Source organism: Setaria viridis, chromosome 8 (assembly GCF_005286985.2).
Source record: "Setaria viridis chromosome 8, Setaria_viridis_v4.0, whole genome shotgun sequence".
NCBI lineage: Eukaryota > Viridiplantae > Streptophyta > Magnoliopsida > Poales > Poaceae > Setaria > Setaria viridis.
Genome location: NC_048270.2, coordinates 41,067,036 through 41,082,020, shown reverse-complemented (window position 1 = coordinate 41,082,020; position 14,985 = coordinate 41,067,036). Strand labels below are relative to the sequence as shown.

The 14,985-nt window shown below is 50.1% G+C and overlaps 1 protein-coding gene across 1 annotated transcript; it reads left to right on the top strand.

Annotated features, from left to right (window-relative positions):
* The first annotated feature begins 10,803 nt into the window (after nucleotides 1-10,803).
* LOC117834695 (antimicrobial ginkbilobin-2-like protein) lies at nucleotides 10,804-11,739 on the top strand. The gene has a single exon (XM_034714224.1). The coding sequence runs from the start codon at nucleotides 10,804-10,806 to the stop codon at nucleotides 11,737-11,739; it is 936 nt and encodes a 311-aa protein (XP_034570115.1).
* The last annotated feature ends 3,246 nt before the right edge of the window (nucleotides 11,740-14,985 follow it).

Genomic DNA, 14,985 nt, shown 5'->3' with positions numbered 1-14,985 from the left:
TCTTGTTTTTGCGCAGGTTTACATATGGATATGATGTCATGTGTGAAATGTATACGTTGACGCACAAGTACTCTCAAAACACTCGTATATTAGTGTTGGAGCTTAATCCAGCAAGCGGCAGTTTGTTGAATTGTAGAGAGCAACGCAGGTGAATTTCCTGAAACATCAGAGGTCGATCGATGTGTGACACTAACCAGAAGTATACTCGGCTCGGCTACCAAGTTATGAGCAACTTCCTGATGAGTGATATTTCATAAATGATGCTTGATTGTGCTATTCGTGACAAGAACAAGATAAGGACATACGCAAAATTTAAGCTGGTTCGGCCTGCGTCGCTCTCCCGTGAGAGCGACACGGGCGGCGCAACAGCTGCCGCCGCTGACCCCCCCCCCTCCCACCTTGCCGCCGCAAGAGGGGGCCGCCGGAAGCCCATCCGGCTCCCGAGGACAGCGGCAGCGGGCTACTGGTTGCTTGAAGCTTCCATGCTGGGCCGGGACGGCAGAATTGCTTCGATCAGGCGGCTCACCGGGGCGACAGTAGGCCGGATCCAGCCCTGCCGTGGGCGGATCGGCCCTTCACACCCCCGGATCCATTGAGCTGCGGTGGCGAGGGGCGGCGGCGGCCCGGGTCGGACGGCGGTGGTCTGGGCGGAGGAGAGCGAAGCGCAGAGGCGCGCGCTAGCAGCAAGGAGGCTGGTGCGCTGCGGTGCTGCCAAGGCTCGAGGCGAAACGCGATTTTCTGGCGATGGCGTGGTGCCGTGGCTGGGGGTGGCTTGCGTGGGGCCTCGCCGGCGGCGCCATGGTGGTACAGCTAATGGCAGCCTACATAGGGGGAGCCGGCTGCGCCATGGAGGTGTGGCTAGCAGCTTTGGGTCACCTGACTGCAGCGACAAGGGTAGCTTGCCGGCTACGGGGAAGACGGCGTGCGACCGGATCCTATGGCCGTGCTTTGTGAGGAGGTCGGCAATGCAGGACGGCATGTGGAGGAGACCGAAGGCTGGCGTTCGGAGTGAGCGAGTGGTTGGCGGCTCGGCATCGGTGTAGCTGATGTTGTGCAAGCGGGGGCGGCTGACAGCTATGGCAGCCATGGGAAGCCCGAGCTAACATCTGGCTTCCGGGAGGCGCCACCGTTAGGAGGAGCGCGGCCGAGAGGAGCGACATGGAGGTCCGGACCTTATGTCCCCGTGCCACAGTGGCGAGTGCAAGTTGGGAGACGTCGGGAGGCGCGCCGCCACTAGGAGGAGCGCGGTCGGGAGGAGCACGGTGGAGGGCACTGCGTGTGGGCAGCGATGTAGGGTGGTGACAAAAACAGAGGTGGAGGTACGACGGCGGCATGGTCCGGGAGTGTCAAACCATGTACGTGCAGTGAGGGATTGTATTGCTCCGAGCGAAAGCCCTCATCGGCCTTCGTGCTGGTGGACATGACGCCGGCATCCTAGGAAGTCGTCTTCCCCGTTGGGAGCGTTTTTTTGGAATTACGACTTTGCTACATGGTGTTCTCTGGGTGAAAACCCTATCCAGATCCTAGATGAGCCCTCCTTGGAGGCATCATCTCTAGAGACCCAACTTGGTTCGTGACATTGCTGAACCAATTTCATGGGAGGTCATAGCCGAGGGTGACAACTCCGCCACGTGGTGAGCTGAATGGGTGTTGTCGAGCCCATGTGCAGGTGATCGAAGTCATGGTGGCGGCCAGGGGTTGTTGCATGGTTGTCGAATTTGGCTACTTGCAGCGGACCGCGGTGGGTGACGTTGCTTGGCAGCGATTAGTGCGATGTGGGACTGTGTCGGAGGATGGCACTTGCGGCAATGGCGGCGTGGGATGACTAGGCTTCTAGTGGATCGCGGTAGGTTGCTCAGCTTAGCTGGACTATCAGGTTTGATACATCGTCGGAAGATGGTGCAAGCGACTTCTCTGGCTTGCTAACACGGTGGAGAAGGCTATGTACAAGGGTGAAGCAACAACGCGAGGTCGACACACTATGACAGCTTGGCTAATCAATGGAGATCTTGGAGAGTGAGGCAATATCGCTCAACACTATTACAATGACCAAAGAAACAGATCTGTGACGTGGAGTACTGCAGTGGGCATCGCGAGGCCCCGCGCGTGGTCTACCTTTGAGGCAACGAGATAGAGGCAGAGTCCAACAGCGGATGTGGTGAGGCCTCCATGTGTTGTGTTATCGTGGTGGCGATTGCGAGACAGCCTGTGAGAGGTCCGGATTCGGTGCTATCACCCTGTCAGGTGGAGAGCAATGTTGTAGTGGTACTACGGCAGAAGGTCCTGCATGGCGGTGACCTTCTCGGTGTGGTGCAATCTGCTTCTCGGTTCAACATTGATGCTAGGTTATGCTAGGAGGTTTTGGCGACTTCTTGAAAATGTGTTTGGTGGTATGAGCTGCGGTTAGGCTTCGGTTCTGTCGCCAAGGTGTTGAGAGATTGAGAGGAGTGGAGTTCGGCGATGATTGATGTCCCAATCCAACCGATCAATGTGTTGTAGAGTTGAGTTGCATATGAGGGCGTGGTGCAACATGTGTTGAAGACCCTATCCAACCTGTCGGTGCTTGTGTCATTTTTGCTTTTGTATATTTTCGTCCAATATGGATTTCATCTTCTTTATTAATACAATTGACAGCTCTTCTTCCTGGTTCGTTTAAAAAAAAAATTTAAGCTAACTTTATTTGTTCCACAAGACCACGACTACCATGTCCTAATTTTTGACTATGCTCATTCCATAATATAGCTATTTTTAGAAATTTTGAGGCATATTAAGCAGAGAGTTTAAAAGTCTACATTTCCATTCATCAACACATCCTGCTTCATGTGTGTCAGACCATGGGCAGCAGTGCCTGCCAATTTGGATGACCGCATGGACTGAGGGATAGCCGAGGTATTAGATCATTCGGAGGGAATCGCCACACCTAGAGCCTTACGGTGAATCACAAGACACAATTTAAGCCCCCTCCGCCGCCAGCCCCGCCACCCTCCGCCGCTAGCCTCGCTGCCCACCGGCCCGCTCAGCCTCCGCCTCCCGCCTTTTGCCCACCACCCACCTCCATCCTACCCCACCGCAGCCTCACCTTTGCACCACCATTGCCACCGCTCTGACTCGCCCCATCCCGCTAGCCGCCATCGCTGCCACCTCTGCCCCATCCCGCCTCCGCCTCTACCCTGCCGTATCCACCCCGCCCCTCCGCCCTCTGCCGCGCCGCTCCGCCTCTCCCCGCCACCCGCCGTCGCCGCTGCCACCTCACCTCGCCCCGCTTCTTCTCCTCACTGCCGGTGAGGGGCGAGCAGAGGGGGGATGGGAGGGGAGGCAGTAGAGGAGGAGGAGGAGACATGAGAGATGGGGGGAGGTAGCGTGCGCAAGGGGGGTTTAGTACTGGGTGGGAATTCCCACTCGGCACTAAAGTACCTTAGGGCCTTTAGTACTAGATGGGGGCTCCATCTAGTACCTTTAGTACCTCACCATTTAGTACCGGGTGGAGCCCCCATCCAATACTAAAGGGCTTCCGAGGGATTTCAAATTTGGACCCGGTACTAATGCTAACATTAGTATTGGGTCCGAATGTGACCGATACTAAGGGAGTGGACGATAGGTCCATTCCCTAGTATTGTTGTAAGCTTCGGCGCCCAGCATATTTTCAATTCTCTAACTTGGTTGTGGAGCGGTGACAATGACTATGTATGGGGGATGAGAAGACCTCTTTCTTTGTGGAAGCGTTGTAGTGGAGATGGGGCATCAATGTGATTGGAATAGAGGGAGTAGTGAGCCTGAACATGAGCAGTGCAGCCAGGCCCTTGGTGAGCTACGCGTTGGAGTCAGCATGGAACCTGGCGCTGCAGCCGGCTGCCGTCGCCCTCCTCCAGCTTGGCGTGGACCCAGACCTGGGAGACGCACCCTGGATGCGGTTGGAATCGGTCTTGAGTGCCGAGTCCATGGGTGGCAGCCGCGAAGCGTAGGCGAGGAGCTGCTTGTACTGGGTGCGTGCATCGGGGATAGACTGGAAGAGGTCGATGATGTCACGGAGCGCTGGGTTTAGCTGCAATGGGTCTACGGAGCCGAGATGGAGTCGAAGCCCGATGGGGAGGAGGAAGTGGTGGAGGGGCACGGGAACAGTTTGCCAGCGCGCCGGCTTTCTCCGCTGGGGCCCCGAGCTCCGCACTGGCCTCGGTGCACCGACCTTCAACGCTGGGTGGCTCGAGCTCCAGCCTTCCTTCTTCGCTGGGGCCCTGAGCTCCACGCGACCTTCAACACTAGGTGGCTCGAGTTTTGTGCCATGCCTAGCGACCGTGCCCCGGCCTCCGCGCGCCATGCTGCGCCGGAGTGCCCACGACCCGGCCTCCACGCGCTTGCCCGCTTGGTAGAGAGGAGAGATGAGAAAAGGAGATAAGGGAGAGAGATGAGAGGGGGAGTGAAGAGAGGAGGAGATAAGGTTGTTGTAGCACCGGTGGAGTCGTGGCCTGTTACAATTAAGCGGGTAGGCACGAGCATGGCGAGGCTGTTAAGGCTAGCTTGGCCTAGTGTTGAACCAATTTATAATTCTTTGTCTACCAGCCATAGCACCTTCAGGTTAACCATTTTACACGAAGCGAGGATAAAAGTATAAGCAGGGTGCTATGTGTACATGTGCCCGTCCCTCGGAATGGCCGGACGGTATGGTATTGCAGGACGGGGTGTTACACGCCAGGCCAGCATGCAAGCACAACCCACCTAAGAAGGCAGTGTGTCATGCCTGAGCCGCTTCTTCGGCATGTGGTCCGGCACGACACAACATGGTTATTATCTGGGTTGCACCGTGCTGGGCCTAAATGGGCCAGGCCAAACCGTGCTCAGGCCGGACCGCTGGTTTTGCCATCTGTGCCGAGAGAGGGGGGGGGAGCGGGGCGCACTAGGCGGAGATCCTCAAGGAAGACCACTCCTGGCAGCCGACGAGAGAGCATAGGTCGCTTGTGGATAAGGTTCGCATGATGACCCTTGGATCGTACATGAGCGGCCGTGCAGATGGATCCACTACTAGAGAAAAGACCTCTAGTACGAGTCCCAAACTCCTCTCTAGTATTGGTTGGGCCACCGGGACTAGCCATCCGGTACTAGAGGGGACCCTCTCTAGAACCGGTTAAAATAACCGGTATTAGAGGGTGTTAAAAAATAATAAAAATCAAAATCTCCCACCCCCATGTAGCATCCCTAGTTTGGGTTAGTCTTTAAAAGGTATAATTGGAATGCTTCAAGGGTAATTAGCATTTAAATTTCGAACTTATTCTTGTTTGAGCACAATCACACTTAAAACACTTAAAGAAATGTCACCTTAGGGGCTAAATTGATCAAATCAAGTCAAATCACAGAATAAGTAGGACAAACACTCACACTAGGTTTGTTTTGTGAAAAACACACCAAAACCCCCAAATCTCCAAATTAAACTCTAATCAAGCACTTCAATGGACCAAAATGCCCTTAAAAGGCTTAATTTGGGGGCAATTTAAAAATTCAAATTTTATATAACAACCTTGATTTTGCAATATAAAAGTTGTAGAACTTTTCAAAACAAACAACCTTGTTTATTTGAACTTTGGCTAGTTTTGAGTGGAACCCTTTCAAAATTTGAGTCAAATATCATCAAATTCAAATGCATTTCAAAATTTCTCTAAGTCGTGAAAACAGGCGTTCCTTCAAACTTTGACGGCTTATATCTCCAGATTTAAACCAGATTTGAACTTGATGTCTATCTAAGAGTTGGAGATTTATTTTGGGACAACAACTTCTAGTTTTGAAGTTTTTCAAGTTTAGTTTAAAATTTTTGGGTAAAACTCGTTTGAACACGGCTCCCGCGCGCGCCACCTTGATCCAACCCTACTGCCAGAGCACGATCACCATCTGGCTGCGTCGCGCGCGCGCCACATGCATCCTCGATGAGGCCATCGGACTATCGCCACCGGTGACATGACCACACAGCGTGCCCCTTCACCCAACGACCGCCGTCACGATCTTATCCCCTAGCGCCGTATCTCCTTCGCCCAGTCGTCGCGCCACGCTCGCCGCTGCTCGCTGCCACGTCGCGCCCGCTCGCTGCCCGGCCACTTGCCACCGTGATGGGATGACACAAGGTCCGCTTCAGCCAACTGCGGTGCGTGACAAAGGGCATCTGACCAGCTCCGCAATCCCCCACGACCAATGGCCAGTGTTGCGCCCACACACGCCAACAGCACCGCTGCTAGTCATCGGCCTTACCCTCTGCGCGCCAATGCTGTGCCACGCCGATGCTCCCCAATGCATGCCCTGCCTTATCTTCCCGCCCTAAGCCTCACCTCGCACCCTCGCACCCCTCCTGGCCTATAAAGGCCTTAATCGCAGATTGCCGGAGCCCCACTCGAGCTTTTCCCCTCCGACGCCCAGAAACAGAGCTCCATCGCACCCTCCACCATCGAGCACCACCCTCCGGCCACCCTTGCCGCCGGCTCACGCCTCCAGTGCACCACCTGCACCACACCTCAGCCTCCTGAGCCCTCGCCAGCTCACCTCCGCCGACAACCTCGTTGGCGCAGGAGCTCTCCGCCGTCGTGACAAGCGCCGCCACGAACAACCCTCTTCCGAGCATCTCCGCTCCGACTCCTTCAACGTGTCTTACCCTAGTGAGCTCCTCTCCGCGCCTGAACCCTTCCCTCTCCCTCTAGCGCCACCGCTCGCCGGCAATCTCGTTGGAGAAGCCGCTGGTCGCAAGGGATCTATTTGAATCATAGAAAATCATAGAAAAATGGAAAAATTGTAAAACTAACTTTGTTAGAATCTGTGTGATGAGTAGTTTCACAGAAAAATAATTTTGTGCATTTCACTGTAGTAGTTATTTCTCTAGGATTTATTTTATGTTTAGGCCAATAAATACACCATAAATCACCAAAAAATGCTAAAAAGGTAAAACCACCTCTTTTAGCTTTGTTATGTTGAACTTGTGCTGAATAGAATGGTTTTGACCCTAGTTTAGATGTTTAATACACTATTTTTTACTAAATTATGAACTCTTAAGTGAAATCTCACTTTTTGCATAATAAATGGAATAAGACAGAGAAAAATATGATCCCACTTTGGTTGGATCACTCATGCAATGCACTTGCTAGGAAAAATATTGGTCACTACGTGAAACTGAATGAAACATGCTTAAATTTTTATACAAGATTAAATAAAAGAAAAATATGGAAAATAGTTGTCCTTCTCCAAAAATCATGGAAAAATCACTGAAGCGTCTATCACACTAGTATAACTCACCGTCATAGTTTCAAGGTCGAACTCTGTAAAACTTGAGATAAGAATAGTTATGTGCACTCAACCTTAGGATGTTGTTTTATTTTTAATAATTTTTATATTAATCAAATGAACCCTAAAATTTTTCAGTGTCTTAAATATGGTAGTAAGAATTCTCTGTAAAATTTTCATCATCATAGCTAATCACATGCCACTGAAATGGATTAAGGAAGTTAAATAAAGGAAAAAGAAATAAAAACAATTAGCTAATAAGAAGGGCAAAATGGTACATACACCTCAACATTCAGAAACAGGATAACTTTTCGAACTAAGTTTGATCAACCCTAGGATGGCACCACTTTCTTATTAGAAGTTAAAAGAAAGAAACCTAATAGATGTGTACACAATCATCATCAAATTACACCCCGAGGTTTAAAACACGCAAAGCACTGTTATCTAGTAATGAAACTAAGTTAAATGTTTAGTTAAATAAAGTTGGTCATTGCACTTGTTTATGTCTACTTTAACTCATGAAATGCTTCTTGCTCGCAAACTCGTGAAACTTGAATATTGCATATGCATCTCATGTAGAAGCAAACCTCGCAGACGGAATGTAAGAGCTAACGCCTGCTGTAGAGGAAGGATCTACCGAGCTGCAACACGCTGAGGCCGAGCAAGAGATTTCCGAAGCTTCTAATGACTTGCTAACTAACCTAGCTAGTCCAGGAAGGCAAACCCGAGAGCATAACCCCATTTTTAAAGTTTATGCAATATTTATGTTCTTGTGATTGTGCATTTATGCTCATAGGAGTTGCTTGAAACTTAGTTGCATGATCTCAGGTGCCTATGGTTGAATACTAGCATGGTAGGCTGAGTAGTTGCTGTGCTAATAGGACTTGGTAAAAGTCGAGTGATTTCCTATCACTCGCGAGTTATAGGAGTTGTTTGGTTACTCATACTACAACCATAAGGATGACGGACGAGACCGGGAATTATTCCAATATGGTGGTTTTATCCCGTCTGTCTAGTGATGAACTTGCTAAGGCTGAAAGGTGTCGGTGATTGCAGTCAAGTGTTTGAAAGTACTAATCTCATACCTAGTATGGAATAGGGAAGTCTAGTACCTGATCAAACCAGGGTGTGGCTTTATCCCTACTATCTTTGGAATGGAGTTCCCCTGTTGCATCATGTGACTACAAGTGCAGTCACGGTACGGTACCATCCGAGACCGTGGGGCCTTGTATGCCAAGGGAAGTAGGCCCTGTCCATGTGCCTAGGGATTAATGGGGACAACTAACAAATGAAGCAAACCCGTCGTGGTACGCGGATGTCGTGGGGTTAGGTTCACCTTGTGAGACTGCTTGACTACTATGGTGCATCGAGTAACAAGTGAAACAGAGAATGATTATTTAATGATGATGATGCTTGGAATAAAATATTTGCTCAACTTGCTTGCTTAGAACAGGTTGCTCACCTAGAAAGATAATCTATTAGAGCCTGCTGCTCAAACTTGAAAGTAAGGACATACTTAGATGCTTTTGGCAAAAACAAACCCTCGACCAAAAAGACTTGCATGTATTGAAGTCTGTGGAGTAGTTACCACCTAATAGGTAAGCCTTGTTGAGTATTAGTATACTCAGCCTTACTTGTGGCGTTGTTTTCAGGTAATGAACTAGATGTTGATGAGTGTGCTACAAGTTTCACTTGGCCGACCTAGCTCCCTCCAGATTGGACGGTCGAGTGGGACCCGTTCTCGGTCGGTGAGGAATATGGTAACTGACATTATGGTTGGCTTGACCATGATGTATCTGCTGTAACATCTAGTTTGCCGTTTTATTTTTGCTGCTTTAAATGCTGAACCCTTACTTTATGCACTTTTGATCAATGATTGTGTAATAACTTAATTCGGACCTATGTATTAAGTACTGGAATGTTGTAATCTCTGGACTCACCTCCGCGTAAGATGCTATTCGTTTTGATCTAGAAACAAGTGGTTTATTGAGTATAACCCGACAGACTACCGGATTGCCTTGATTAAAGTGACGATTCGCATGTGAGGCGAAGTTGGGATCACTTTAGCCAGGTTAATTTGTGTGGTTCTGCCACACCTCACCCCCCGCTAGCTCCCCCCCCCCCGCCGCTGGCCCCCTCCGCCGATGGCGGCCCCGCCTTCCTCTCCGCCCCTCCCCCCGCGAGCCCCCTCTGCCACCGGCAGCCCCGCCCCTCCCCCACCGGCCCCCTCAACCCCCGCCTCCTCCTCCTCCTCGCCCCCTCCTCCTCCGCCCCTCCCCACACCGGCCCCCTCCACCTCCTCCCGCCCTTCTTCGCCACCACTCACCCCCACCACCGCCGCTGCATCCTGGAGAGAGAGAGAGGGAGAGAGAGAGAGAGAGAGATAGAGAGAGAGAGAGAGAGAGCAGGGAGGGGGGCTCGGGTGCCGCCGCACGCCATCCGGTCGCGGCCGCCGCGCCTCGCCCCAGGCACGAGGTGAGGGGCAACCGGAGGGGAGGGGGAGGTGTGGGGAGGCTGAGGGAGGGTGCGCGAGAGGGAGAGGGAGGGAGGGAGAGGGGCGCGGCGCCAGAAGAGATCTAGAGGAGCGGGACGGAGAAGAAGGAGGGAGGGGGGTGCGGCTCTGGAGAGGATAAGGAGAGCGAGAGGGAGGGAAAGGGGCCGAGCATGCGCATGCGCAGGAGACTAAAGAAGCGCGCGTGTACCGAAGCAGTAAAAATCTAAGTGCAGGGCGGGTGGAGGCTCCACCACCCTCTAGTACCGGTTGGAACCACCAACCGGTACTAGAGGGGGTCCGCGAGATCTCAATTTTGGAACCGATTAATGATAACATTAGTACCATGTCCAAAAACAACCGGTAGTCTTTATCGAAAAATATTGGTAGTCATTCTAGCAGTGATCGAAAAACGGCCAGCCTATTGGTAGTCTTTATCGAAAAATATTACGCATATCTATGCTTAGTAGGAGTACAAGGTACATATAGTATCTACGCTTTCACTGATGTAACAAATTATTATGTACCGAGATTTTTCCAACAGCGCCTAAGCCTCACATTCTTACATGACAGTTGAAGCTGTTACTGCGTTTTGCTTTGTTTTTCATTTCGTGGTTCTTGAATGGAACAATATTAATGCAAGTGGCTGTTTTACGCCAATTTCAACAATTTAGCAACCAACTAAAAATTACCAACATGCTTGCATATGCATTTTTGTTGACTAGAAAGTTACCAAGAAAAGGCATGCCATCTTCCAAAGCCATCCTTGCTCCTGTGCATATATAGCAAAGGCATAGGATTTTTTGTCTTGAGGTGCATTGCGGAATTTAGAATGGTGGCGGCTCCGCGGCGGTGACTTGGTGCGAAGCTTCATCTCTTGGAGACGATCGATGCCAGCAAGGGGCGCGCGCGCGCGTGCGAAACAAGGGAGCTGACAGCTGAGCTCTCCATCATCTCCTCCGCCGCCCACCTACATAACAAACTTCTCCGATGATCCGCCTGCTCGAACTCGATCGTGTACTCCTCAGCTGTGTCAAAAGAAGGTGGTTGTGCGGCGTGCCATGCATCCAGCTCGCCTCCTTCTCCTGCTGCTCCTCGCCGTCGCCGTCATCGGTGCCACGGCAGATGACCGCCCGGTATTTATGAATGTCACCTGCTCGGCCCCGTGGAACTACACCGACAGCAGCCCGTTCGGGAAGAACGTCGCCGAGCTCCTGACCGCGCTGTCGACCCCACCTCCGGCGACGGTCGGCAACCACTGGTGGTTCCGCAGCCACACCGTCGGCGCAGCGCCCGACCAGGTCTCCGGGCTCGCCATGTGCTACGCCGACGCCGACGAGGAGCGGTGCCTCAACTGCATCAACTCCGCGAAATACATCAACGTGGCCCGGTGCGATCACAGCCGGAGCGTGAGCTTCCTCAGCTCCGTCGGCTGCGCCATCCGGTACGCGGACGCGCCCTTCTTCGGCTCCGCCGACTCCGGCGCCGGCGCCGGCGCCAGGCTTATCTTGACCTCGTTAGTCCCGACCTCTGCCAGCATGAGGGAGGCGCGGCGGGGGCTGCTGAGCCAGCTCGCGGAGAGGGCCGGCGGCGATGCCCTGCGGTTCGCCAACGGGAGCCAGAGGTACAAGGACGCCGACGACATGGATGGCGCCTGGCAGGTGATGTACGGGATGGCGCAGTGCACGAGGGACCTGCCGCTGAGCGAGTGCAGCAGCTGCCTCATAGACCTCCTTGCCGTCATGTACGAGGATGTGGACGTCACCAACAGCACGTCTGCCTCCGTCATGGGGGTCAGCTGTTACCTCATGTACCAGATGGAACCGATCAACTTCATCGCCGGAATGGTGGCTGTGCCGCCGGCGGCACCGCCGGCCGAGCCTCCAACAGGGTCTGCTGCTGCATCTCCTCCTGCTCCACCGGTCGGACCCAAGACGACGGTGGTGATCGCGGCTATGGCTGCGGCTGCCGTCACGCTCTTCAGTGTTGGAGCTTAATCTTGTTTTTGCGCAGGTTTACATATGGATGTCATGTGTGAAATGTATACGTTGACGAACATGTACTCTCAAAACACTCGTATATTGTGGTCATATGTGTGAAATGATTGTCATTACCATGTTGGGTCTCCTTTAATTATTTTCTTTTAGGTTGAGTGCATGCATCCTCACTATGAAAAGGTTGGGAATATTTTTTTGGGACTTTGTATCTCTTCGATGTGTAATGCTTTCCTTTATAAAAAAAAACTTAACGTGCAAATATAAGTAGCTATTTTCCGAAGAGAGTGGGCATCATCATGGCTTATAGGTTGACAACGTATTGGCTAGTTGTTGCTCCAGCAAGCGGCACGCTACTAGACCTCTAATCCCTCTTAGTATTGGTTGCTTTTGGACCCGGTACTAATATTAGCATTAGTACCGGTTCCAACGAATACTGCCTAGAGCGTGCTCTGAGGACCCCTTTAGTACCGGTTGGGGGCACCAACCGGTACTAAAGCATGTACATTAATACTGGTTGCTGCCACCAACCGGTACTAATGCTCCATGCATCCTCTAGTACCGGTTGCTGTCCCAATCTGGTACTAGTGTAGCACCCCCCTCTAGTACCGGTTAGATGCACCAATCAGTACTACTGTAGAAATTACCGTATGATATGACAGATGAGGAATCCAAGGTTGCAGCGGCTGCTGAGCATGAAAAATGGAAAGAGGCCTGTGAAGAATCATGGAGGAAGAAATAGAATCCGGAGCCACCACTGGATAAGCATAAGCTTCGGTCTTTCATCAGAAGAATGGAAGTGGAGCAAAGGAAAGAGCTAGAGAAACCTCCGCTATCTGATTATGACAGCCGATAACAAAGCAGGCAGCTCAGAAGAGGAAGAAAAGTGGGAAATCTATTGCTCAATTCGGACAGCAATCCAACCAATCGGTTGCTCCGCTTGTGGTGCTTTTTGACTTTGAGAAGAACATGTTGGAATTCAGTAAAGATACAAATCTCTAACAACAGCACAACTTCGAGGGAAGGATGACATCCCAATGCTCCCTGTGCCTCCTAAATGGAAATATGAGTATGGTAAAGAGCTCGTGTGGCCACGCATGGTGAAATATCTCCCAACGAAGATGTACAAGATGCATGAATGGTACATGGAGGCTACAACAAATGGTGTGATCGCGATGGAAGTTCAGATTAGTGATGAACATTACTTCCATGGCGATGACATCATAATGGTGGAACTGTATATGCTATTCAATCAAGGCGCACTAGACAAGTCATTGATCAGTTGCTAGGTCCTGTAAGTCTTTAGTATATTCTTTTAACTTCAAAATCCCCGCTTTAGTCAATTTGCAATGTCTTAACTTCTATTCGATTTTACACAGCCCAAAACTGGTATGACTGGATTAGGCAACCGGTCTACCCAAGTTGCAGATCTTCCCAAGGTCATAACTCTCTCATCCGAACTCCAAATTGGACATTGTACATTTGAATCTTGATCTACTCAACGAGAGCTACATAATGGTGAAGTCCAATTTGTCTTTTGAGCACTTTAACCAAACCGATCTGACCGGCTTGGGAGGCCGGTCTATTTGATTTCCTATACCTGCAATTTTTGGACATCAACACATGCTCCCCGATTTTCTAGCAAAGCATGTGTGCCAAAAAATACTCATCTGGACCAAAATTGCCCAAGGACGATGATGAACAATGCATCAATCGTATTTTTTTCCCTAAGGGTGATAACATCTTACCGGCCATAATACTTGATGTGCTCAAGCTAAAACTGAATTAACCTGCTTTGGCCTCCATTCCTTTTTGATTCGTGTCGGCTGTCACACCTGATTTTAAGGACAAAATCGAGCGCATTCAATACATGTGCGCCAGGATCAAGTTAAACACATGTATGACATAAGTGAATAACAAAAACAGTGCTAAAGCGAATAAAGAGAGTATTTAACATTATTACATGACTGAAAGTCTCAAATAAACATGAACTTAAGTAAATACGTAGCAGACTCCGAAGACGACGATGACACCACATGCAGCTGACTGAAGAACCGTACGTGTAGAACTTCTCAAAGTTGTCAATGTACTCCACCAGATTATCTTGGTCTGAACAGCAATCTTGCAAGGGTGAGTACACTTATGGTTGGTACTCAACAAGTCGTGGGGAATAGTTTAGTGTAAGGCCAATCAAGGTATGGCTAAGGCTAAATCAGCATCAGCTTTTAATTAGGTTGGTCAAATTTTATTAGCAATTGACTAAGTGTAAGTTTATACCACCTGAAATTAAACAAGAACATAAGTAAAGTAAACAACATATGCATGAATGAAATAACAACAATTTAAGTCCATCTTTTGATAGTATTATCATGTGAGGGTCCAGGCTGCTCTTGACCGTGAGCACGGCTGATCGATCAGTTTTATACTCTGCAGAGGTTGCACATCTTTACCCACAAGTCACGTAAAAGTTCAAAGAACTTTGGACCCAATCATGCGGTGCTAGCTAGGCACCATACCACACTTTCGAGGTGTGATTGCATAGGGATGCTACGAGGCCTTTACAAAGATTCCCTAATAAAAAGTGGTCGGCTAAGGTTTCATGATCAACGCAGTGTATAACAGTCCCCTGGTGGTATAATGTCTTAGCAAAGCCTACTTCCCAAGAGAGCGAGTGCTATACACCAACTACTGTCTCCCCCTCTTGCCCTTTCGGTAAGTCCGCTTCAAACTAGAGTTTCTAATTATTCAGCCAAGACTAGAGCCATTTAGTCTTGTGGTAGCACTATTTTCCTGGGTGGTCGCTCTATGTTCCGATTAAACATTTATGATCTTGTATTAACGATAGGTATAACAGAAGTAAAGCAAGATTAATCATTGACTTCAGTTAAACCACCATATCCCAAGTAAGCACTAAGCATGAGCTACCCAACATAAAATTAAACCCGGTTGGTCAAGGCAAAGGTAAATTAAATCCAGGCGAACCTTAATTGGGACCCATCAAGATTACAACTATTATGTGCATAGCAATGTTGTATTGAGCATGAAAGTAAAGGTGAATAGGACTTAAAGAAGTGATCAAGGACATGACTTGCCTTCTTGGCCTTGCTCTTGCTGTTCGTACTCCTCGAAAGCTTGATCTTCAAATTCTCGAACTGCGGACCGTCTACACGCGTCACACGAACACATACAAGCAAACAAAGGCATAAAGTAAGAAAACAGTACACCAATCACAAGAAATAGAGAAAACAA